Genomic DNA, 26,298 nt, shown 5'->3' with positions numbered 1-26,298 from the left:
AGCTGCGATCTGTAATGCAGTGTTGTCCTTGAAGGCAGAAAGAAATCATTATATGAGTACATATTATAGTATGTGCTAAAAACGCGGACTATAGAATATAAGTTTGCATCTATTTCCGGATTTGGTATGTTAATGTGCCATCCAGTTAGATAGGTGCTTTAGAAAGCTAACATCCCCGCAACAGTATAAATCATTGCTTTTCGAAAAAGAAAACAACATAGATCATTGCAATAGAAGTCAGTAGCAAGTCAAGCTAATTTAATATTGTTTTAGCTGGTGTCTAGAATTTGAATATTTAAGAATTGAGCAACAGTTATCCCTAGAAATAGCACAATCATCCCTAGAATTCGAAGTTCCATTCTCTGTTGTGTTGCCCTGAAAATTTAACTAAATCTAAGTACATGCTGCATGTGAATGACTACCAATTCCAGCAATAAATGGTAGGGCAATAGACTGAAACTTATTGCAGACTGATAATAGCCGAATTGCAAATCTGAATGTTAAACTAATAAGAGAATATGTGATGCATCAAAGGTTGGATAAATTTGGCTAACTTGCACGACAAAAATAGATATTTGGTGTGCAGATAATGAGGCTAGTAGGAAGAGCTAACGGTGTGTATTTGGTGTGCAGGAATTATCAGCAAAACTATGTATCTGAATGTTTAGGAGGTTCCTCTTGGTCAACAACAATGAAACCCATTCATATACAATTATCAAAGCAAATGATACCATATTTATTTCTATATCAGCGGTCTTAATTATTGACACATTACTCTATTGTAAACCAGAACAATGAATACTCATTCAGCTGGGTCTACAATCTCATTGCCAGAATTATTATCCGAAACTTTATCATTAAGAAGGTATTTGGCCACAAAAGTCCATAATGGCAGTGAAAGATATTACCGAAAAAAGAGCTTAATGGGGCTACATACCATATAATCTCTAAGCATCTGAACTTCTTCAGTAGCCACCTCTCAGTAGTGAGAGCATACCAATGCCTTGCATAGAAGATTGAATTTGTCCCGTTATTATTGCATCTCCTAGATGAGCAGTATGCTTGTTCTTTAGCAGATCTGCATCATCTTCGAATTCCCATTGTCCCATCTGACTTCCGATTCTTTGATATAAGTTTGAACATCTGGGAAAGCAAAGTAGAACCAACAGTTACTGAGACAATGGGAACTCCAAATCATTCTAACCAAATCTTTAGGGCTGCTCCATCAGTTACCAAATCAGTAGTACTTGAGGAACACTGGAGGTTGAACCAACTGCCCAACATCTCAGAGAAACCTGTCCAACAATCAATACTAATATTTTCCGAGAATCAATGCTTCATCTACAAAATCATGCAAATAGCCAAACATGCGAATCTAAGAGAATCCAAGCAAACTGCAGTGTTCTCTGAAAATAGAAAGAATGTTTAGTTGACGGGGAGCCAATTCGTGCTCTTGATAGTTGGGTTCATAAAATCAACTGCCCACTTTAAAGTGGTACCTGAATATTGCTGGTTAGCAGCCTTCCCAACGTTCAGAAAGGTTTAATGGGTATCTTACAAAGGGTTCCACTTGCTTGCTTTGTATATTAGATGGATTTAACTGGGTGTTTCACAAAGTGACACATTCAGACATTCAACTCAACCCATATGCTCCAGTGGTAGCAAACTTGGCCATCTTGGCTAGTCCTAAAGAGGTTCAAGCTTTTCCAGTTTTTTGTCAGTAGCACTCACCAAGCTCTATCAGTGTCAACTATTGCAGCAACTTAACGTTTACATCAATATCTTAGGGATAGAATTCATAACCAAATGTTGTTGCAGCTTTAGGTACAGGTACATAGAATTCGCGAACCTACCCAAATTTCATTATTGAACTGGCAGAATAACGGTACAACATATGCAGAATAGATGTGCAGAGCAGGATGTGCAGAGCAGCGCTCACCTGCTCACCAGTCAATCTTCATCGAATTCGACGGCCGGCTCGAGCAGTGTCGGCAGCACAGGGTACTTGCGAGAGAAGCAGGCGTCACAGTAGTCCCCTGCCTTCTCGCCGTATGTACTCCCTATCATGCACTGCGTTCAGGGTGTCGACGCTGTAGAGGCACGAATCCACCACGGACAGGCTGACGCGCGCACCTGCGTCACGGAACAGCCACACGATCTTGCTGGACATGGTGCCGCACATTAGGTAGTCGTTCAACACCACCACCACGCGCGGAAAGCGCGGCATCGCCCTGCCCGTTAGCAGCACCTCGGCCACCACGGGCTTGCCGGTCAGTAGCACCTCCACCACCAGAAAGCCGACCTTATCCACGCAGAGACCCACGGAGAGATACACGCGTGGATCCCCTACAATCACAACTGAAGGCAGACGCGCCTCCTGGAGCTCGTCGGAGGCGTCCAGGCGAAGCCCTCCCGCGACGTGCCTCATCGCGCTCGGCGTCGGCGGCCTGTTGGAGAGCGTCCCGCGACGCGAAGCTCCTCGTCGCGCTCGTCGGAGGCATCCTGGCGGAGCCTACCGCGACGTTCTCGTCGGTGGCCGCCTCGCGGAGCCTCGCGCGATGCGCTCGTCGGCGGCCGCCTCGTGTAGCCTCCCGCTACGCGCTCGCGGAGCATCCCGCGACGCGCTCGTCGGCGGCCGCCTCGCGTATCCTCCCGCGACGTGCTCGCGAAACCTCCCGCGACGCGCCTCCTCCCGCTGATCTCCCTGACGCGATTTAGAAAGAGAGAGAGGAGAAGATAATTAGGCGCCGGAGCCGCTGCGCCGTGCGGCGGCGCTGGGCGTGGCCATGGCCGGCAAGGGAGAGGTGTGTGGGGGAGGGAGGGGGAGCGGCAAGTAGCTAGTCGGTCTCGTTAAGCGGCAGGATTTGGGATTACTCAGTGTGGCCTGTGGAAATCAGAGCACCGCTTTGACTATCTTTGCTAATGCTACAGCCACACGCTAGAGCAACACCACAGCCCAAGAAGTATGAAGAAAAGAAAAAAAGTAAAGTCTTATAGAGCACCCAAACTGCACACAGAAGAATAACGAAAGAAATCACCCCAATTAATATAACACGTGCCACAACCTTGTTAATCCTCAAGGAGGCCTAAAATTCTGTGAAAAATCAAAGTTGTTAAGGTTTAATATAGTAGTTACTTATAAGGCCTCCGCGGGACTGAATTTCAGGTGAGTCACTTCATGTATAGTCCCATATCTTGTAATGTTTTAGCCCACGAGCTGGCTACTCTTTTGTGTATAGTCTATAGATTGAGAAATTTCTTATGTTCCCACGGTATAGTCTGACCAAGGGCCTAAGAACAGACTGTTCTTTTTTTTTTTTGCGAAAATTCCACCGATCTATTAATAATCATCAACAGTAGTACAAAGATGCCTAAAAGTAATAAAAATTACAAAAAGGTCATTGAACCACCTAGCGACGACTACAGACACTAGCACGAGCTGAAGGCGCGCCGCTGTCCTCGCCCCTCCATCACCGGAGCCAGGCAAAGCTTGTCGTAGTAGAGCTTTTTGTAGTAGACAGACGGGAAGTCGTCGTGCTAAGGCCCCAAAGGATCAGCGCACCAGAGCAGCAACCATCGCCATGTTTACTAACCAAGTAACCTTGCGTACAGCGATTCGGTCCTCCGGATGACGGTGCATGCATGTGCTGAACTGTCGGTGTGACCTTATTTTTTTCGAAATGGGGAATGGAACCCCGGCTTCTGCATCGTGATGATGCACACGGCCTTTTATTGATAAAGTAGAGTTACAAAATATAAAATATCTTAGGCATCGCCTAGAATTGATACAAGAATCAACCAGCGAAAGACAAAAAGAAGAAACGGACTACACATCATTGTATCCGTCTATTGTGCCGCCAGCCAGCCTGGCACAAGATATCCTGAGCGACCATCTGGAGCCGTGTGCATCCAGTAGCCATAGCATCCCGCTGTCCCTCTGGTGACAGAAGAGCCCACAACTGGACCCAGTGTGACACCATATGGATAACCTGCAAAAAGTGAAATGAAAGTTTCTTGTTAAAAATTATATCATTCCTTGTCCTCCAGATAGACCAGCATAAGGCAGAAACCCCAATACGGATGAAAGCCTTTGATTGTCTATCAACTCCATTTAGCCAGTTACCAAACATATTGGTAATACTGGTTGGAGGTGGGAGAGCAAAAGTAAAATTAATCGTTCGCCAGAGAATTTTTGCTAAAGGACAAGTGATGAACAAATGCTCAATAGTCTCCTGTTCACCACAAAAAACACATTTAGTACAACCATTCCATCTTCTCTTGGCTAAATTGTCTTTAGTAAGTAAAACTTTGTTGCTTAAGAACCACATAAATATTTTTATCTTTAAAGGAACTTTAACTTTCCAAAGATATTTTCGCAAGAAAGGGGTGTGATCATTCATTAAATCCTCATACATAGATTTTACTGTAAACATGCCATTTGTTGTCAACTTCCAAACAAAGTGATCCTTCTCATCAGATAAATTAACCCTCATAAGTTTTCGGCATAATTGCAACCATGAAGTCCATTTGTTACCCACCAAAAGCCTTCTGAAACTAATATTCAGAGGCGTTTGAGTTAACACATGAGCTACAGTTACATTCTTATGATGCACAATATTATATAAGGATGGATATTGTTGAGCTAGTGGAATTGTACCCATCCAAGTGTCTTCCCAGAAACGAATATTTCTACCATTACCCAGCTTAAAAAAACCTCTTCTAAAAAAATCGTCCTTAACCCTCATCAATCCCTTCCAAAAGGGAGAGTCTGTTGGTTTAGCTTGTACCTCGGATAAGGTCTTTTGTCTTAGGTATTTATTCTGCAGCAGCTCCTGCCACACCCCATCCTCATTAAGAAGTTTATAGAGCCACTTACTCAATAAACATCTATTTTTTAATTCAAGGACCTCAATACCTAAACCTCCTTGATCTTTGGGTCTGCAGACGATATTCCACTTGGTGAGTCTATATTTCCTTTTATTTTCCTCCGATTGCCAAAAAAATCGAGACCTATAAAAGTCCAATCTTTTCCTTACCCCAACAGGTATTTCTAGAAAAGATAACATGAACATCGGTAAGCTTGTTAAAACTGAATTGATAAGGACAAGTCTATCCCCATAGGACAGTAATTTGCCTTTCCAGCATCCCAATTTGCTCTCAAATCGGGTCTCTACTGGATACCAATCAGAAATTCTAAGCTTTCTAAAATGAATAGGAATGCCTAAGTATTTAAAAGGTAAGGAACCAGCATCACAACCAAAGATCTGTTTATACTGGTTCACTTCATCATTTGCCTTCCCGAAGCAAAAAATCTCACTCTTGTGGAAATTAATTTTAAGCCCAGAGAGCTCTTCGAAAAGGCATAGAATTAGTTTCATATTTACTGCTTTCTGGAGATCATGTTCCAAGAAAAGAATAGTATCATCGGCGTACTGCAAAATAGAGATCCCCCCTTCAACCAGATGTGGGATAAGCCCCCCTACCTGATTATCATTTTTTGCTCTCTCAATTATGATAGCAAGCATATCCACTACAACATTAAAAAGAATTGGAGACAAAGGATCACCCTGTCTCAAACCTTTTTTTGTCTGGAAATAATGACCAATGTCATCATTTACCTTAACACCTACACTACCTCCTTGAACATATTGGCTGATCATCCTACACCATTCTGGAGCAAACCCCTTCATCCTCAAAGTTTGTTGTAGGAATGACCATTTGACTTTATCATATGCCTTTTCGAAGTCAATTTTAAATAAAACCCCATCTAATTTCTTATTATGTAACTCATGTATAGTTTCGTGAAGAATGACCACCCCTTCAAGAATATTCCTTCCCGGCATAAAAGCAGATTGTGTTGGTCTTATAACACGTGGGGCAATCCCCGTTATACGATTTGTACCAGCTTTAGTAAAGATTTTAAAGCACACATTCAAAAGACAAATAGGTCTATATTGTTGTATTTGCACCGCATCTTCTTTTTTTGGTAATAATGTAATGACGCCAAAATTCAATTTGTACAGAGGCAAATCCCCAACACTAAATTGATTGAACAGCGCCATTAAATTGTCCTTTATTACCACCCAAAATTTTTGGTAAAACTCAGCCGGAAAACCATCAGGCCCCGGCGCTTTATTACGTTCCATCTGAAAAAGAGCGTCATGAACTTCTTCCTCAGAAAAAGAAGCTGTCAGAATCGCATTCTCAACAGTCGATATCTGGGGAATGTCCTGCACCTCCTCCTCAACCATAGAAACGTTATTTGACGCCGGAGCCCCGAATAATTTTTTATAGAACTCAGTAATGTAGACCTTCAAGTTATCTTCCCCAACAATGGTTCCTTCTTGTTGTTCTAATTGGAAAATTTTCTTTCTTCTGTGTTTCCCATTTGCAATCAAATGAAAATACCTCGTATTACTCCCCCCTTCCTGGATATGCTTAACTTTAGCTCTCTGCGCCCATTTAGACTCTTCCTCTCTCCGTAGTTTATTCAGCTTATCATTTGCATCTTTAAGCTTGTCTCTTTCTGCCCTCGATAAGGTACTCGTTTCAGCTTTCACATCTAACACATCAATAATTCCTATTAACCTGTCCTTTTCTCTTTTGTATTGCCCGCTTTGGTTCTTTGCCCATCCTTTAAGAAATTTCCTAATGTGTCTCAATTTATTCAACCACACATCCATTGGATTTAAACCCACTAAAACAGACTTCCACTCCTTTTCAATCATGTCAAAAAAACCTTCTTGTCGCAACCAATGCAATTCGAAGGAGAATTTTGGCTTATTACCCAGATGTGCTTTCACCCCTGAGTCAATAAGAATCGGAGTATGATCAGAGTCTGCTCTTGTCAATGCACGCACAGTGACAAGGGGAAATTTTTGTTCCCAAGAAATGGAGGCGAGCACCCTATCTAGTTTCTCATAAGTTGGTATATCTCTTCGACTTGCCCACGTAAACTGTCTTCCCGATAAAGCAATTTCGCGCAAGTTCAAATGTTCAATAATTGCATTGAAAACAAAAGGCCAACGAGCTTTAAAATTATCATTATTTTTCTCCTCACGCTTTCGAATAATGTTGAAATCACCACCTACCAACATAGGTAATGTTTCAGTCTCACAGATTCTGACCAATTCGGCTAAAAATTCAGCTTTATGTGCATCTTGGGCAGCCCCATAGACTGGCACAAGGATCCATTCAAAACCATCCCTCTTACACTTAATATGGAGCTTAACACAAAAATCTCCAGTACTCACTTTGAGCACTTCGAGAGTATCAGAGTTAATACCAACCAAAATGCCTCCTGACCGACCATGCGGTGGTAAACAAAACCAGGAATAACTATAACCCGCCGCCAATTGGTTTAAAAAAGGAATAGAGAAATTAGACCTTCCAGTCTCCAATAAGGCTACAAAGTCTAATTTATGTTCTCTAATTGCCTCTTTTACGAACAAATGCTTAGCGGTGTCCCCAAACCCCCCAGGATTCCAATTCATTCCTTTCAGATTCTGCATCATGAATATTGTTTTTTAATTCTTCTTCTCGTACTTTTGCGGATATTATTAGTATCATACGTTTTCCTCACCCTAGTCTTCTTTGTCTTAGTTACCATATTTAAATGTTCCAACTGATCATCTAAATCCAGTGGAATGCAATCATCCTCAACCAGATCATCACATAGGGTAGAAACCTTAGACATGACAAGTGTGGAAGGGTCCTCCTCCTTATTTACATACTCCTCTACATTTTTTTGCAGAATAGTTAAAATGCGTTCCTCTTCTAGCAATTTAATTCCCTTAATAGTTTTCCCTACCTCTCCTTCAGATTTACCTAACGAGATACCCAAACTTTCCGCCTTATGCATAATCTCATCATCAGGCATATTAACAATAGAAAATTTAGGAGGAAAAAAATTACCTATACTCGAAGCCCCATCTCTCAACTGTGCATTTCTCATAGCCTTCTCCATTTGAGACATATCCCCATCAGGCTGGCCACCCAGTCTAGCACTAGTCCTCACATCAAGTGAAGGCTGAGGGATTCCTCCAAATGCAATAACCTCCTCCATAGTTGGGCGGGCTGGTACATTATCAACAGAATTTTCAATTAAGGATAAACTCACATTAGACATCACCTTCACTGGATAATTCCCTACAGTATCTAAAGGCTTACCAGTGGACATTGTAGCTGAGGCAACCCCCACCGATCCCTTCATGCCCTTGCTTGAAACATCATCCTTCTCTTTTGCCAAGACTTCCTTAGTAAAACCTTTCTTGTACTGTCCTACCGACTCACTTGAACTCATACCTGTATGACCACGTTCAACATTAGCAAGTACAGGATTACAAGCCAAATTGAAATCATGTCGCTGCAAAAAACCTGAATTTAGATCATCCAAAATATTTTCAACATTCTCACCAGTAGACACAACAGGGGCCACAGCATTGTTGTACACAGCCGATCCGAGACTTCCAGGCCTGACACCAATCATTGGCCCCAGACCAGTCTCGCTTGGCGAGCTGTGTCCAGGCCGGCTGAGCTCTGCATGCGGAATTTTCTGTGGCACCGGCGAAGGCGTCGCAGCCGGCGCTGCACCTTTCGTCAGCACAGAAGATCCAGGGCCTCCATCTGCACGCGCACATGCAACCGCATGCACGACAGTGGCTGTCACTGCGCGTCTTCCATTGGGGCTCGACACCCCACCCGGCAACCTGGCGTCTGCGGGACCCGACAGCAGCTGTCGGCCTTCAGATAGCGCCCCATTGGCTGCATGCTGAGAAGACTCTGCCACGGGTGGGTGGAGAGCGGACCCAGGCAGCCGACGGCCAGCAGGCGGCACCGTACTGGCTGCATGCTGTGCAGGTACAGCAACGGGCAGCACCTGCCCAATAGCAGGCTGCTGACCCAGCTTACCGATCCCAATGTCCGCTGATCCCGAGACTGCTGCTCTGTGGAGCAAATCTGTATGAGAGACCGCGCCGAATTTGTCATTTTGCACAGAAAAATCAGATTGAGAAATAGAGATAGAAACAAGGTCAATTTGATTCAAATTTTTTGCAGTATTCGGATTACCTTGGGATGCGCAAACAACATCTATAGTACCAAACTGAATGTCCTCTAACAAATCACAATGTTCTTGCATACCTTCCACTCCCTTCTGGGAAGTCGAACCATCTTGGTCAGTATCCTTATTTGCCTGATCTGCATCCTTTTCTTTGTAATCTGTGTCCATGTCATGAGCATCTCCACTCTTTCCCTCACCCTGGTTACCATCATTATTCTCATCAGAGCCATTGTTTGCATCAACCATATTAACCTCCTGAGACTGCTCTTCAATTTCCACCTCAAACCGTAATTTATAGAACCCTCTCCTGATGAACATGTCACTATCTTCTGGGATAAGTCTATAATCAAGACATCCAATCTTTGTTCTGAGCACTTTATTCTTACGAGTATAAGCCATATCCACATCCAGAGTTTTGCCAAATAAGGTTCCAACTCCCCATAAAGTTAGATAGTCCGATCTCACATCCGATGGCAACCCCGACACACGAACCCACACCTCTGGAAGCATGTGCAGGGGCTCCTCCACTGAGGACCATGAATCAAAAGCCAAACAAGCCTCCTTGTTAGTACAGATATAAGTGCCAAAATTCTTCAATCGCTGAACCTCTAACTTGCTAGGGAGTTTAACTCTATAGATATTGTCCTTGAAATGAAAAACCTCCCAGTTAAACTTTTCAGAAGGAACAATTTTCTTGAGCTGTTCTATAATCTCTGGAATAGTCAAGGTATCCCCTTCAACAGTTACTCTCGCCAATTTGGGATTTTCTGCCTTAGCTTTGAACACACCACATGCGAGCTCAAAAAACATAAGACCCTCATTGGCATACCCATGAAGAATAGCAGTTGGTTTGGGAGCATTCAACAGGTGGCACGCAGCAGTGGCATGATGGATAGATTCACAAATGTCACAGAAAGGAGCAGGACAATCATCAATATAATGCCCAGGCTTTTTACACCGAAAACATCCAGCTTTATCTTCCTTTTTCTTCTTAGTGGCTCCCTGGTTCTCATTCTCTTTGACATTTGCATCCGTGTCAGCACCTTCTGTAATCACCTGTGTCATCCCCACTTGCTGTGGCTCAGACGCCGGGGCCTGCACAACCGGAACAGCAACAGCAACCGGCTCCGAAACCTGCGCAACCACAGGAGCATGAGCAACCGGTGTATCCTTGGTCTTTGTAGCTGCCGTAACAGCCGCGACCACAGCCTGGACAGTTTGCTGTAGAAAGTCAGCATCAAAGCCACCGCGACGAGTCCCCTCCGCCTCCTGCCCCCTATTCCGGTTTACCATGGCATCACCCCGCCCTGAGCTCCACCTTTGCTGATTCCCGCCATGCCGCGAATTATCCCAATTTCCATTAGAACCTGCCCCCACCGAGCTACTGGATTCCCCCTGGACAAAATTTCGGTGACCTCCAAAACCACCAAAACCATTACCCTGGAAGCCACGCCCGCCGCCGTAACCTGCATTACCACGACCAGCAGCATAGTTGTACCTTCCTCTCGGGACAAACTCCGCGCGGTTGTTGCCGTAGCCGCCACGACCAGCGCCATAGCCGCCACGACCAGCGCCATAGCCAGCTCGACCACTGCCGTAGTCACCACGCCCCCCAGCAGGTCCGTGGTCACCGCGGCCACCACCAAAATCGCCGCGGCCACCACCAAAGTCCCCGCGACCACCATAGTTCCCGCGGCCTCCTCCATAGCCCCCTCGCCCGGGGTTGAAACCACCACGCCCAGGGTTGAAACCACCCCGGCCGCCCTCTCCGCTCATGGCAACCTCGACAGTACGACGTCGGATCACCGGAGCCGCCGCCACACCCTTTTTCCAGGTTAGCCCTAGGAATTTTCGAAACGCAAACCCAGCATTCACGTTACCGACCTTGGCTACCCTGGGAAGGCGATCACCTTCCAATTGAGCGAGAGACGGATCAGCCTGTCCATGCCGATTTGGGCCAGAACGGCGCCCAGTTTTCTGTGTACAAGCCCGCAACCGAGCTTGGCCCACAGACAAGAAATTTGACTTCTCCGTCAACCCCGGATCTCTGACTTTCCCGACGGACGCCGGCGACCGACGCCGCCGACGAACCAAAGTCCAGCCATCCATTGATTCGTCAACAAAAACAGACGGCGCAAGGACCGGCAGGTTCTTGTGACTAACATGGTAAGATTTCATGTCGAACCGCGAAGAGGAAGAAGATCCCGTACCTTCATCAGAAGAGAAGAAAAGAGCAGCGCGAGCCGCCAGACGCTGACCATCCCGCCTTCGAAGCCTCTTCAACTGCCTCTGATTCAGCTCGGTAGAGTCTTCAACCAGATCTGGATTCAGCGACGGCGTTGGAGTGTGGCATAAGTAGTATGCCAAGCGCTCACCGGCACGATCAGACGAACCATCTCCAGACCCCTCCTCCTCCTCAACTTCGCTCCCACCTTCTTCTTCATCCTCCGACTGCAGCGCCCAGAAGCGGCTCCCGATGGGCCTCTCCGACGAGCAGACAGATTTCCCAAGCAGCGCCTCATTTGCCGGCGTCCCGGACACCGGCGAGCCTCGCAACGGCGGCACCGTCGTCGGCGTTGGGGTGGCGAGATCGGCCCCCACATCGCCCGGCACCGTCGTCGGCGTCGGGGCGACGAGATCGCCCCCCGCATCGCCCGCTTGACTCCCAACGGTCATTTTTCCCCCCATCGTCTCGTCGGTGTGACCTTATGAGCGACAGAACTAGTCTCAAACGTGTTCATCTGGCTGCTAGATCACACTGACTAAGCTGTATTGAGTTCTGTTTTACGACCGAGCTTTCTATATGTCAGCACTACCAACTAACCTGACGGGTCTCAATCGCGTATCTTGCTAGCCCTTGGTTAGGTAAGCATATCCGCGCGCGGCATCCCGACTAATGTCATGGCTTTCCTGCAAGTAACTAACAACTCCAAAGGAAATTATGACCAAGTACACGCTTTGACGACTTTGCTGATCGACGTGACGACATTACGATCACTCTTGCACCTCCGTTTTGGTACTGTCTCTTAAACATTTCATTTTTTTTTTCTGTCTAGGTGACATCTTCTCTACGTGCACCTGAGTTGTATACATTAATTATAGAGCACACCCTAATATGAATATGCCTGCATTTTTCATGTTCCTACATTTTTGAGTTCCTTCAATCCCAACGGGGTCTAAATGGCATGGTTTGCTTGGAAAAAAAATGAGTGGCTGTTGCATCCATTCCAATAGCCTGGTTTGCAAATTTATTCACAGGAAGTGTGGGTACAAGTTGTATATTAGAATTTTTTTAGGCCATTTAACTTAGCTCATTTGTTAAAAGAATTACTTTACACAGATAGTTTAAAATTATATTTTTCATAGAGCTCGTTTCCATCAAATAAATAATATTTTCAAGCAGCCCAATAAAATGGTTTTCTGGCGTAGAGTTTGCTACAAGGAAACAACTCAAAAATAAACTTACTTTCGTATATCTCCACGAGTTGCATACATATATGGAAAACCATTGAGATAATGTTCTCACAGTAGTCGTATCAAGGGCCCAAGAACTAATTTGTAGTTCTTGTCACTGATTAAGCGAGTAGTCCTTGTCGTTTTCTATTTTACTTTTGCAATTCTGCCGCCTTACCATTTGAGTTAATCATTATGATTTTTAGCACAATACTTGATTAGATACTCTCAGTGACAAAGTTCTCAATAATCAACTTGCACCATCTATTTGGGATTTAAAAAAAATTATGCACATTGAATGTCAATACGACCACTCTTGCACCTCCACTTTTGTACTGTCTCTTAAACATTAAAAAAAAAAACTGTCTAGGTGACATCTTCGCTACCTGCACTGAGTTGTATGCATTATAGAGCACACCCTAATATGAGTATTATGGCTATTAACTCTTTAAGAATTCTATCCTCCGAAATTCCTACGCTTTTTCTTTGTTCCAAACAGGACCGTTTGCCACACTCAGTTTTGCCACTAGAGCAGAATGGTGCTCAGTTTTGCCACTAGTATGCTTGCAACGACTCGTTCCGTGAGTCTGTCGTTTCATTCAGGTCAACGACCTTGACTCGGCTGTTTCAGGTGGGACCAGGCGAGACGCGTTTGAAAAGAGGACCGTTGCTGGCCGTTTCACGTGGGACCCACAAGGCAACCGTTGGAGCTCAACCCCATTTAAAATCCCTGAACGCGCGGCGGAGCTCGCAGCGGTGAGCAGAAATCGACGGGGTTGGAGACGGTCCCTCGCAGAGGTGCGGCGCGGGCGACTGAGAGGGCCTTGTTGACGGGGAGCGCCGCCGACGGCGGGAGCTACGGAGGGCGCAACCGTCTGCCAGAAGCACCTCACGGTTCAGATCCCGCGCCACCTCTATCCATGTCTTCTTCTAGCTCCCGTGCCACCTCTCGGTTCGAGCTTCCGTTGCGCATGGAGATGCCGATCCTCCTCTGTCTGCGGTGCCGGGCGGCCGTTGATCGGAGGATTTCGCGCACACCGAAGAACACCAATCGTCCGTTCTACGTGTGCAGCAGCGAGAAAGGGGTAAGAATAGTGGAAATTTCAGTATTTTGTGCACAGTTTGTGCTCAATGTGGTTGATCTCTTTCGTGCGCTTGCAGATAAAATGCTTCTTCATTTGGGTCGATGTTTTGGTCCAGACGCTGATGAATCAGCTGCTAGATGAGCACGAAGAATTGTTGCCCATCTTGCCACAAACGACACGGGTCGCCGTGATAGCTAGTGCAGAAGAGACGGAGGGCGGAGCACACATTGACAGAGACGTAGCTTTTGAGCTACGGAGGATGAACCAAAAGATTAGAGAGCTCGAAGATCAATCAAGAATTTGGAATTACATTTGTGCATTTGTAGGTCGTATTGTCATCGCACAATGTTTAATGTTGACATTGTATGGAAAGACATGACTTTTTCATGAATTTGTGATGCATTTGTAAGCTTCAAATTGTATGAACTTGTAAGCTTGAATTTGCAAGCTTGAAATAAATAAATCTGATCAAAATTCGCTAGTGGGAAAGGTTTGGCTTTGGGCAGATGAGAATGATGTTTAAAAAAACGGTGAAAAATGAACAAACAAAAAAGGCATGACTTTGTCATCAATATGTGATGAATTTGTAAGCTTCAAATTGTATGAACTTGTAAGCTTGAATTTGCAAGCTTGAAATAAATAAATCTGATCAAAATTCTCTAGTGGCAAAGGTTTGGCTTTGGGCAGATGAGAAGGGTGTTTAAAAAAACGGTGAAAAATGAACAAACAAAAAAGGATGCGGCTGGGACTCGAACCCAAGACCGCTTTGTTTGGTAGCGTGAAGGATTGCTCTGGTAACCAGTGGGGTGGATGGAAAGATATTGAAAAGCAAAAGGAAGAAATCTAGCTATAGTTAGTTCTAGTCCGTGACTTGGTTTATGGTGTAAGGAGGCATATGTTTGTTCTTTGTGTTTATGCACGCTGCTTAACCAAAAAAAGGGTGCATCTTTGTTATTTGAAGCATTACGTGTTTGTGGTTTAGGTTGGAAAAATAATCAAACAAAAAAGGGTGCATCTTTATATTTTTGCGAGGGAAAAGGGTGCATTTATCTGATTTCAAGCATTGCGTGTTTGTCATTTTCTGTTTCATACTTATATGGGTACCCTACTTATATTACATCAAAGTTCATACTTGGATCCATTTTTGTGATTTCATGATTCATACACCCTTGATATATTACATCGAAATCATAGAAAACTAAGATATATGAGATGCAAATATTGGTAGCCAGATCATCACGCAAAATAATTTAGATAAATTCGATACATAAGATGCTTAGTTCCACCATTACAAGGAAATAACTTAGATAGATAGATGGGTACCCTACATAGATAGATAGATAGATAGATAGATGGGTACCCTAGATAGATAAGTTGAGTGACACACGACTTGACACGACTCGACACGGAACCACATAGAAAATGAAAATGTAAAGCTAAAAAACACATGACGAGCTTGACGAGAACACATCTTGGCCGCACCACCTGCCACAACACCTGCGCCGCACCACCGTCTTCACCGACATCTTCACTTGTAGTACGGGAGGCAGTGCATAGGTTTCCCGGAGAAGAAGATGGCGTCGCAATCGGTGAAGACGTTGTAAGTGGTGAAGAAGATTGACTCGCAGCCGCACCAGAAGACCTCACCGAGGAGGGCGTACGCGTCAAATCGGTTGGCGAAGGTGACCGTGAGCAGCTTGAGGGCGACGCCTTCACGAGACTCGTTGACGTAATACATGACGGGCGAGCCCGGTGGGAGGTGCGAGAAGCCCTCGTCGAGGAAGTCTCGAGTGAGCTCGACCTCGGTCCTCCACCTCAACTTTGCCCACACACGGAGCGTGTTGTCGAAAAGGACGTCCGCCGGATAGAGTAGCTCCGGCCTGGTGCGCGGACCGCGGAAGGTCGGTCCCGTGTACTGCATCTTCGGAGAGGCAGAGAGGCTCGCTTGGGTGCGTGGTGCTTTGGAGAGGGAGAGGAAGAGAGGCTCGCTCGGTTGGTGTGTGGGAGAGGAAGAGAGGTCCCTTATAAAGAGGTTGGCTCATAATTCGGGTTCCTAATGAATTAACGCGTAGCTAGCCGTCTTCCAAAAATAATTAAGCGTATTGACGCGATCGACGATGGCACGGCCTGAGATGATGGCAAAACTGATGCCGCTGCATCGCTGCGAGAGCTGAGACGATGGCAACGCTGAGACGCTGCGTCGATGCATTAAAAGGAGTCGGCGAGTGAGGTACGTGGAAAGGGCCGTTGGCGTGGCGCCTGCATGGCGCATGCATCGCAGGCCTAGACACGCGGGATGGGCCAACGGACCAACGGACATTTCAGTGTTCTTATAGCCCACCGTACGCGTGGAGAAAGGAACCAATCATGTTGAAGAACGAGGGTGTCCACGGATCGGCCCCGAAACCTTCTAGAAGGCTAGATCGGACGGCTGGCGTTACCGCAGTGAACAGTCTACAATGCAAAACAGAGCAACCCACGGATCGGTCCGGTTTCCTTCTAGAAGAATAGGGTTAGCTGGTAAAAGTTAGGCTTTGACCAAATTTGAAATGAACATAAAAAATTCAAAAAAATCGAAAAAATGGAAAATCTTCTAACATAGACTTCTTATGTCATATACTACCGATTCTAGTTGATAAACATGGTGTACATGCTGTTCAACAAAAAAACCATGTTTCTAATGTTATGTCTCAAACACTGGGGTACAAGTTCGAGGGTGAAGACAAGAGGTTTAGGGTTTGGAACATGAAAAGTTTCAAAAACCTCACCAAAGCTTCATTTTGGAGTGAATAACAAGGATCCATGCTTAGTTTTACAATTCCATGTTTAAAACTTGATAAAATGATGGTCAAAGTTAGGTTTGAATAAATTTAAGATGAGCATAAAAAATTCAAAAAAAATCAAAAACATGGAAATCCTTCTCACATAGTCTTATTATGTCATATACTAGAGTTGATAAAACATGGTCTACATGTTGTTCAACAAAAAAACCATGTGTTTAATGTGATATCTCAAACACTGGGGTACAAGTTCGAGGGTGAAGACAAGAGGTTTAGGGTTTGGAACATGAAAAGTTTCAAAAACATCACCAAAGCTTCATTTTGGAGTGAATAACAAGGATCCATGCTTAGTTTTACAATTCCATGTTTAAAACTTTATAAAATGATGGTCAAAGTTAGGTTTGACTAAATTTGAGATGAGCATAAAAAATTCAAAAAAAATCAAAAAATGGAAATCCTTCTCACATAGTCTTCTTATGTCATATACTACACACTCTAGTTGATAAACATGGTCTACATGCTGTTCAACAAAAAACTATGTGTCTAATGTGATATCTCAAACACTGGGGTACAAGTTCGAGGGTGAAGACAAGAGGTTTAGGGTTTGGAACATGAAAAGTTTCAAAAACCTCACCAAAGCTTCATTTTGGAGTGAATAACAAGGATCCATGCTTAGTTTTACAATTCCATGTTTAAAACTTGATAAAATGATGGTCAAAGTTAGGTTTGACTAAATTTGAGATGAGCATAAAAAATTCAAAAAAAATAAAAAATGGAAATCCTTCTCACATAGTCTTCTTATGTCATATACTACCCACTCTAGTTGATAAACATGGTATACATGCTGTTCAATAAAAAAAACCATGTGTCTAATGTGATATCTCAAACACTGGGGTACAAGTTCGAGGGTGAAGACAAAAGGTTTAGGGTTGGAACATGAAAAGTTTCAAAAACCTCACCAAAGCTTCATTTTGGAGTGAATAACAAGGATCCATGCTTAGTTTTACAATTCCATGTTTAAAACTTGATAAAATGATGGTCAAAGTTAGGTTTGACTAAATTTGAGATGAGCATAAAAGATTCAAAAAAATCAAAAAAATGGAAATCCTTCTCACATAGTATTCTTACATGGAATAGATGTGCAGTGAACTTATTTGGACAATTTAGACAATGTCAAAAAAACTTGCTTAGAAATGAGACCATTTACCCTACCTTTGGAGCTCTTTTTTAGCACATTTTGACATGAGTTCCTCAAAACATGTAATCTCATCATTCCAACATCATTCAAACATAGTTCAAACATGTACTCTAATCATTCCAACATCATTCAAACACAAATACAACATTATTCATGAACTTTAGTTGGTTCCCACTCAATCATCTACAAAGCTTTGCGGCTTCTTGTTGGTCCTTGTGCTTCTTGCCACCACTTTGCTCCTTGTGATCCTTGTGCTCATTGCTTCTTTTCTTCTCCTCTTGGTTGTCGGCACCTTAACTATCTCAGAGCTCACTGCCACAACTTTGTTCGAACCTACAACAGAGCTATACAAAACAAAGGGCGGTAAGATTGTGTCAAGTGATAAATGTACACTAGTATTGGCAAGATTTACATACCAAGTAGAACTCACAACCACAGAAGGTTGGACACCAACATTTGGAGCCTCAATTTTCTCCTCAATTGGATCATCAATTGGAACATCATTTTGATCATCAATTGGATCATCATTTTGATCATTTTGTGGCTCATCAATCGGATCATCAATTGGATCATCAATTTGATCATTTTGTGGCTCATCAATTGGATCATCATTTGGATCATCAATTGGATCATAAATTGGATCATCAATTGGATCATCAGTTGTAGCCTCCACTGCATCCTCATTTTGATCATCATTTTGCTCATCATTTGAAACATCAAAACACTCTCCGAACGCTGGATCTACTGCGTTATCACAGTACTTAGCGAAATGACCAGACCCACCACACCTTGTGCACTTACGTCTCCTCGGTCCAAGTCCAGCTCCTTCGCTGCGAGGTCTTCTTCTACTTTTTCTCGGTCTACCTGCTGCTCTCTTCAGAACTGGAGGGCAAAGCTTAAAACCAGGGTCCACTGGATCCCATTGTTGTTTTCCCTCCAAAGCAGGTAAGGCATGTGCATATGTGACTTTGAACTTTGATACAGAGTAGTAATCATGCACATACTATTGTATGTTACCTGCTTGACCTGACAGAGTAGTGATGAAAAACAAGGCATGAATGCATGGCAACCCAGTTATCTACCATTGCCTACAACTGCAAGTTCTAGCTTCTAAATCCACTGGATATCTCCATTCCCTCTTCTCTTTATCCAAAAATGATACCTCTGCCGTCGTAGCTGAGCAACGAGTCATGTCCATTTCCAAGCCTCTTGTTTTCTGCTTCAATTCATTCATCACAGAAGGGATTATAATGTGTCCCATGAATTTTGCCTCGGCTATTTCTGCACGAACAAGAAATTTTTGCACGTATTTTACCCTTATCTTTTCAAGCAAATCCGCCAAATAAAGACCCTTTAGTTTTCGGATCGTTGAGTTGAAAGACTCTGCAATATTATTATGCACATAGTCAACTTTGCTCACTTCAATGAATTGGCTTCTGGCCCATAACTTGGAGTGGTGTGTTTCCAAGTATTCTTTCACTTTGTAATTTTTGTATAACTGCCTCATGTGATAGTTGTGCTTCTTCACACTGCAAGTCAAAGATGCTGGCCATAAATTGTCGGTATACACCTTTCCTTTAAATTTCTTCCCAAAATTTGCAGTAAGGTGATGCATGCATTCCCTATGCTCTACTCCAGGGAACACATTGTCCACGACTACTTCTAAACCCTTGCAAGCATCTGTATGAATTACCAACCCATTGGGATGTGCAATAGCCCGGCGCAGATTCTGCAAAAAACCAAGTCCAGCTCTGCTCAGACTCTGCCTCTATCACGCCATAAGCAACTGGAAATACAAAATTGTGTCCATCAACTGCACAAGCTACTACTAACTGTCCTTTAAACCTCCCTGTGAGAAAAGTAGCATCAATAGCCAAATAGGGCCTGCAGCCTTCCAAAATACCCTGGCGACAAGCCTCAAAGCAGACAACTAAAGCATTCTTTGGTCATTGTCATTCCCCTCAATGTGTACTCCACGGTGAGGTGATCAATATCTACAATACTACCTGGATTGGTCTTCTCCACTTCACCCTTAAATGAATACAACAGTTTAAAACTTTCCTGCCAATTATCATAAATAGAATCCATAGCATGTTGTTTTCCATTGAAAACCCTCATGTATGGTACCTCTATCTTGAACTTTTCTTTGAGCTTATTCTGCAACTCCTTTGTACCCACTTGATGGTCTTCTGTCACCCACCGTTTTACTTCTTTAGCCACCCATCTTTACTTGGCTCTACTGATTGTTTCCTTCCTCAGGGTTGATTCCAGACATGTGTGCCTAAAAGGGTTCACTTTGACTTGAACATTCGTGCTATTTCGCTTTTTAGACGCGTGCATCCTCCATGGACAATCTTCAGTCGGACAGTGCACTCTGTAACGTACTCTGTCGCTCTTGTCAACTTCAAATGTACGCTCTGCCTTGATGCAGTATGTCACAAGTGCATTTCTATACTCACTCATGGATGCAAAGATGGTACCTTCTTCCATCTGAGAGTTTGCAGGGTCCCATTCAATAGCTGGAAGGTCTTCGTCCTCAACCTCCTCATCATCAATCACAAAAGCCTCATTGTCACACTCATCTCGGCTTTCAGCCCGACATGGCCGTCGTAAATTCTGCACAACATCAGAATATAGCCTCTCTTCATCATCGATGTATTCAGGCTCCACTTCTCTTGGGACCCTACTGCCGGTGCCCATGTTTGACGAGCCACCACGTCGCCGTGCACTAACTGAAGCTCCCCTAACTGAACTGTTCTGGCTAGAGCTGCCATTACGACGACATGAATCTGTCCGAGAAGGTCCAACTGCCGGCACAACCACATCATTTTGCAGCCTCACATGAAATTGCTCTTTCTCCTTATGCTTAGCAAACATGGTAGCGAGCTCTTCATCATTAATAACTTTCACCCAATCACTTCCCCCATCGTAGTATTTGAATTCCACTTCATCATGCATACCCCAAGGATATGGGCCGCAAATTACCTCGCCAAATTGTCTAAAACTCCAATTACATTCCATTGGCAACCGATAATTAAACCCTCATTGGAATTTCTTTTGATCCTTTGCATCCACAATGAATCGCTCCCTTCTAATGTTCACCAAGAAAGCAAACCGCAATTCCATCCTAATCAACCATAAACAAAGAGGCAATGAGCACACCAAAAGCAAAATCAAACGCAATAAGCACTCCATGTCAAATCGACTATTGCACTGCACAAGAAAGCTCAATAGGAACAAGGCTTACCCCTCGGGAACCCAGTCGTGGACACGGCGGGTCTCCGGCCCGACGCCTGCCTCGCCAAGGTCGTCGCCGCCACTAGTCATTTCATCGAGCAGTTGGAGGGCGCAGTGGTGGAACGAGCGACTACGTCGCAAGACGGTGGGGGCAGAGTAGGTGCTCCTGGAGGCGGTGGTGGTGGAGCAGGTGTCCACGCGGGACGGCCGGGTGGCGGCACAGGTGGTGGCGTCGCAGGTGGTGGCGGCGCAGGTGGTGCCGGCAGGGGCGCAGATGGTGGTGGGTGCAGCGGATCGGTGTGTGGCTGTGTGGCGGGAGCAGGGGTAGTTCGGTCTTCACCTATTTGTCATTGCGCGGTCCTACCTGTAAGATCTGGCCCCACTTCCAGTAACGGCAAGAGACGGAAACGTTTGAAGCCTGGCCGTTTGGCCTCGACAGAGCAGCTGCGCAAGAAGCGGTGGCAAAACTAAGCACCATTCTGCTCTAGTGGCAAAACTGAGTCATGCTCGGACTGTAGTGGCAAACCAATAATTAACCCTTGGAACAAAGGAATGAGAATCTGAGATTCCTTTGAAATTCCTATGCAATAAGTTATTCCACGGGATTGTTGGGGAAAACTAACATCAGATCTGACCTCATGTTTTCATCTACCCGTGTCTATAACTCATGTGTTTTTCCTATGTAACATTCAAATGATGTTTTTGTAACTTTCATGTGGTTTTGGTTCCTGTACAAATTCAGTATGACATCTCAATTCCTGCAATTTTCATATTCCTATATTTTGAGTTCCTTCATTCCCAACTGGGACTAAATGGTATGGTTTGCTGGACAAATGAGCGGCTGCCTGCATCCATTCCAGTAACATGGTTTGCAAATTTATTCACCGGAAGTGCGAGCACACGTTGTATATTAGCAACTTTTTTAGGCCATTTAACTTAGCTCATTTGTTAAGAAAATAAATTTCTATAAATAGATAGTTTAAATTATATTTTTTCATAGAGCTCGTTTCCATCAAATACATAATATTTTGTAGCATAGAGTTTGCTACAAGGAAACAACTCAAACAATAATTTATTTTCGTATATCTCCATGAGTTACGTACATATATGGAAAACATTGAGATAATGTCCGCATGGTAGTTTCAAGGGCCCAAGAACTATTTTCTAGTTCTTGTTGCTGATTTAGCGAGTAGTTCCTGCCTGTTTTTATTTTGTTTTGTAATTCAGTCACCTTACCATTCGAGTTAATCATTATGATTTTTGGCACAATACTTGATTAGATACTCAGTGACAAGGTTATCAATGAACAATTCGCCATCTATTTGTGACTGATGACACATAAGTACAATAAATTTAAGGCACGTGGAATGTCAATATCGTCGTCATATATGAAATATGGGAATACTGAATTGCCCTTTAATTTTGGCATGATCAATTGTGAATATTATAACCCCGTCAGATATGGAGGTGGAGTTTTGGCTCATAGTAGCAAATGCTCCCATTATAAAATATAATAATAATAAATAAATAAAAATGTCAAAAAATTCTGGCATAATTTTTTTAATGTACGTCGTGACATTCTATGTTAGTGCACAAGTTTTCGTGGAGAAATAATATTTTATGTAGCGTGTACAAAAAAAATGTCCTGTACGTAGTCGTGTTATAGCATCAAATTTTGTTTTTTACAGGAGCCACAAATTTTTTTAGTTTTTTTTTTTGAAAACTTGTGTACGAACATAAAATGTGTAGATGTACATGAATTTTTTATTTTAGAATCTTTTTGCACTTCGAAATGTAGATTCACATAATGGGCGCAAATGCTCCTATGAGCCAAAGTGAATATCCCCTTCATATATTTGGTATACAAGCATGCACCATCATATATATGTACAACCGGCAATGTTAAACTTATACTGAAATTATAATGAAGATACTTTTTCTATGGAACCAGGGCAACAAAGTCCCCAGTTTTTATATATTGTCGGGAAGCAAGACACATGAAAGTACCATATGATGCGAGTCGGACAAATACAAACACAATTAATTATTCAAAAGGTGGAAATGCATTCATCCTCACGGGGCATATGTAGCATTTATTTATAGCTTAAGATTTATATTTTTTTGAAATGAAGGCTTAAGATTCATATATAGCCAGAAACTAAAGAAAGCTCTCTGCAACATAGATCTTCCATGAAGGTCAACCGTAGTTCGACTTACTAGTGGTTGCTCTACCAGAACTGAGCCTAAAGCCAGTCTATTATCTTCTTCTCCACTTGAAATGCCTTGACAAAAACATCATCTAAGATTAGTGGCTTTGATCCAAACAACAAATTGGCAACGGTGATAGCTCCAGAGTTCTAGCTACTGAGTGCAGCAATTGCAACAACATGCTTGTGAGGGTCGGGGCTGGATCGGAAGTGGATGAGACCCTTGGAGAGGAAGCTGTTCTCAGGATTGGACGTGATGAAACCAACATACAATATACTGTGCGTGTGTGGTGGTTTCTGACCTAAGGGTGCATAGTCTTTGTGCCCCACTGAGATGTCCAGGGTGTTGAGACCAGTAATCTGCATGACATTGATCAAAGTGACGGTGGATCCAACCTTGTTAGTTATCCTAGGCTTGCTAAGGTTGGCTGCCTTGAAGAAGTAATTTGCATTGACATCCATCGCGTTCTTGTAAACAAACCCATTGACAAAAAATGTATGCACAAAAAATTTGAAATATCATTATGACTGTTGCATTGTTATTTCCGCAATCATAATATCGAGAGAGGCGACATGTATATTTGGCAATAACTTGAAAAATAAGTCAATAAGTACATAATACTTGGAGACTTCTTGTCGGTGGCACAAAAGTCTTGGAGTGGGCTAGGGTCAGATGTTATGACCTGCGATGGGACCAATGTGAGAAAGCGAGGAGAATTGAGGAAGAAGAGGTGGCCATTTCCAAAGTATACTTATTTGAGAACGGAGTGACGATACACATACTATATACGTACCATTTGCATCACATGTATAACCGTCGACGTCATACTTATACTGAATTACTAATGAAGATACTTTTGCTCTGGAACTAGAGCAACAAAGTCCCCAATTTTGATTTATTTTCGAGAGACAAAACACATGGGAGTACCATATTCTCCGAGTCAGAAAAAAACCAATATTTTTAATTATTTGAAAGTCCGAAATACATTCAAACTCACGGGCACATATAGTGCCATGACATATGTGTCATTTATTTAAAGTTTCAGACTAAAGTAAGCTCTTGGCAGCAAACATAGATCTTCCATAAAGGTTAACCAAAGTCCGATTTAGTAGTGGTTGTTCTCCCAAAACTGAGCCTGAAGCCAGTCAATCGTCTTCTTCTCCACTTGAAATGCCTTGGCAAGAACATCATCTGAGATTGGTGGCTTTGATCCAAACACCGCATTGGCAATGGTGATAGCTCTTGGGTTCTGGCTACTAAGGGCAGCAATTGCAACAGCTGGCTTGTGAGGGTTGGGGTTGAACTGAAAGTGGATGAGCCCCTCGGGAAATACAAACACATCTCCTTTGTTAAGCACCTTGGATAGGAAGTTGTTCTCCGGATTAGATGTGACGAAGCCAACATACAATGTACCCTAAAAAACTGTGAGGATCTCAGTGGCGCGAGGGTGTGTGTGTGTGGTGGGTTCTGACCTAAGGTTGCATAGTCTATGCGTGCTAGTGAGATGCCTAGGGTGTTGAGGTCAGCAATCTGCATGACATTGATCAAGGTGACGTTGGATCCAACCTTATTGGTCACCCTAGGCTTGTCAAGGTTGGCTTCCTTGAAGAAGTCATCTGCGTTAACATCCTTTGGGTTCTTGCAAACAAACCCATTCACAAATACTGCATGCACAACAAATTTAAGATGTAAGTATGGATGTTTCATTATTGTGTGCAGAAGCATAATCTCTAGAGAGACAAGATATATATTTGATAATAACTTGAAAAATAAGTCATGAAGTAAATAATACCTGCAGACTTCTTGTCGACGACACAAAAGTCTTGGTGTGGGCTAGGATCAGAGGCTATGGCCTGCCATGGGACCAATGCGAGAAGAGCGGCGAGGACAAGGAAGGAAAAAGAGGAGGCCATTTGTTTTGAGCCTTTTCGATTGTGTTTTTCCTATGTTGCTTCTTGTGTGTTATGTGGGTGGCTGATGCTTTGAAGATGCAGAGGGTGGATGCTTATATAGTGTCAACACCCAGATTTTTAAGTCCAGATGCCTATTATGCCATTCATCGCAATCCCAGGAATATTGTTGTTGCGAGACATAACAGTCGATATCATAAGTCATCATTCATTACAAACTATACTTGTCTTACAAATTCAGATCACATGATCCAATATTACACAAATAGTTGATCTAATGATCAACGAATACAATTCATAGCGGAAGCATAATAGAAGGGACTATCTAGTCCACAGGCCAACGTCTGACGTCAGAAGATTCCCTAGTTGTCGTAGACGTCTTGTTGTCTGTCCTCCTGGTACTGCTGCTCTTCTTCAAAGTCTGGCCATTTGAATAGCCAGGGACACAGCTGTGAGTACTTTAAAGTACTCGCAAACTAATACTAGAGTAAGTACTAACAGTTTTAGTAAGGGGGTGCCAAGCTCTAGTTTATTTTGCATAAAGTCAGTTTTAGTTCACAAGTATTTGATAAAAGACTCTCCATGTGCTAACTAACTCAAGTGGTAACATTAGTGTCATTCCCACAATTCCTTTGTGATTCCAGTCAAGTCACCATTCAATTCATCAACCATTTTCAAGAAATATCTGACACCGGAAACAGTATGGTCTTTCCAACCGTCCGTAACCGTGGACACGGCTATTCGAATAGATTTACACTCTGCAGAGGTTGCACACTTGTGCCACAACATTTGATTACATCCGTCAAGGATAACCCTGAATCATCGTAACTCAGTACGCGGATCATCAACCATAACCTTTCACTTACATACCCTAGTATAGGCACCTCTCCCCATGAGCTTGGCCTCCCAGTGAAGACAAACCGTCAGCCTGGGAACTGCACAGGGCTTGGGCCGTACATTCACCTCATATCACATCATTTCACATTCTACGGAGGCAGCCTCGGCATAACCCCTATGATGCTTGTTCAGAGGGAACCCATACTAAGATGCATAAACTTCCAGTTAAGCCCTACCCATAATCATGTATTGTGGGGGTACTAACTAATTGGAAAGGTATCGCATCCAAACCAACATCAGTTTTTATCAAATTCACCAAGTCATTCAAGTCATATTCGCCTTCAAAGATCTTTCACTAGAATGACTCATCATTCCAAGTTTTCAAATTCACTTCAAATCAAAAGTTCCCATCTAGAGTAGTCAATTTTATTTGTTAGCACTAGCAACTAATCATGAGGGGTGCTATCTAGCTTGTCCAACTTTAATGCTAACTTTACTACTCTTATAACACTCTATACTTAGACCAAAG

General features: G+C 43.5%; 1 protein-coding gene, 1 long non-coding RNA gene and 2 pseudogenes across 2 annotated transcripts; all 4 read right to left on the bottom strand.

The window, feature by feature from the left end:
- Nucleotides 1–8: 8 nt before the first annotated feature.
- LOC139833435 (uncharacterized) lies at nucleotides 9–2,902 on the bottom strand. The gene is made up of 3 exons (XR_011749188.1): nucleotides 1,234–2,902; nucleotides 938–1,143; nucleotides 9–27 (listed from the first exon to the last, which is right to left on the bottom strand). It is a non-coding gene; the product is annotated as an uncharacterized lncRNA (long non-coding RNA).
- Nucleotides 2,903–3,669: 767 nt separating this feature from the next.
- LOC139834124 (uncharacterized) lies at nucleotides 3,670–8,306 on the bottom strand. Its single transcript, XM_071824529.1, has 3 exons — nucleotides 8,170–8,306; nucleotides 7,915–8,076; nucleotides 3,670–3,989 (listed from the first exon to the last, which is right to left on the bottom strand). The coding sequence occupies exons 1-3, from the start codon at nucleotides 8,300–8,302 to the stop codon at nucleotides 3,847–3,849; spliced, it is 438 nt and encodes a 145-aa protein (XP_071680630.1). The 5' UTR covers nucleotides 8,303–8,306; the 3' UTR covers nucleotides 3,670–3,846.
- Nucleotides 8,307–23,030: 14,724 nt separating this feature from the next.
- Nucleotides 23,031–23,760, bottom strand: LOC127312490 (germin-like protein 8-5; annotated as a pseudogene).
- Nucleotides 23,761–23,967: 207 nt separating this feature from the next.
- On the bottom strand, nucleotides 23,968–24,985 carry LOC127314638 (germin-like protein 8-11; annotated as a pseudogene).
- Between the last annotated feature and the right edge of the window lie 1,313 nt (nucleotides 24,986–26,298).

This window comes from Lolium perenne, chromosome 7, assembly GCF_019359855.2.
Source record: "Lolium perenne isolate Kyuss_39 chromosome 7, Kyuss_2.0, whole genome shotgun sequence".
Lineage (NCBI taxonomy): Eukaryota > Viridiplantae > Streptophyta > Magnoliopsida > Poales > Poaceae > Lolium > Lolium perenne.
The sequence above is the reverse complement of the archived record's forward strand: the minus strand, read 5'-3'. Positions and strand labels throughout refer to the sequence as shown.

Excerpts from the sequence above, each read along its gene's own strand:
- LOC139834124 (XM_071824529.1), bottom strand. The coding sequence starts at position 8,302 with ATGAGTTCAAGTGAGTCGGTAGGACAGTACAAGAAAGGTTTTACTAAG. Across the intron at positions 8,077-8,169 it reads CTCAGCTACAATGTCCACTG|CCCGCCCAACTATGGAGGAG; the intron begins GTAAGCCTTTAG and ends ATAATGTACCAG. Across the intron at positions 3,990-7,914 it reads AGATGGGGCTTCGAGTATAG|GTTATCCATATGGTGTCACA; the intron begins GTAATTTTTTTC and ends CACTTTTTGCAG.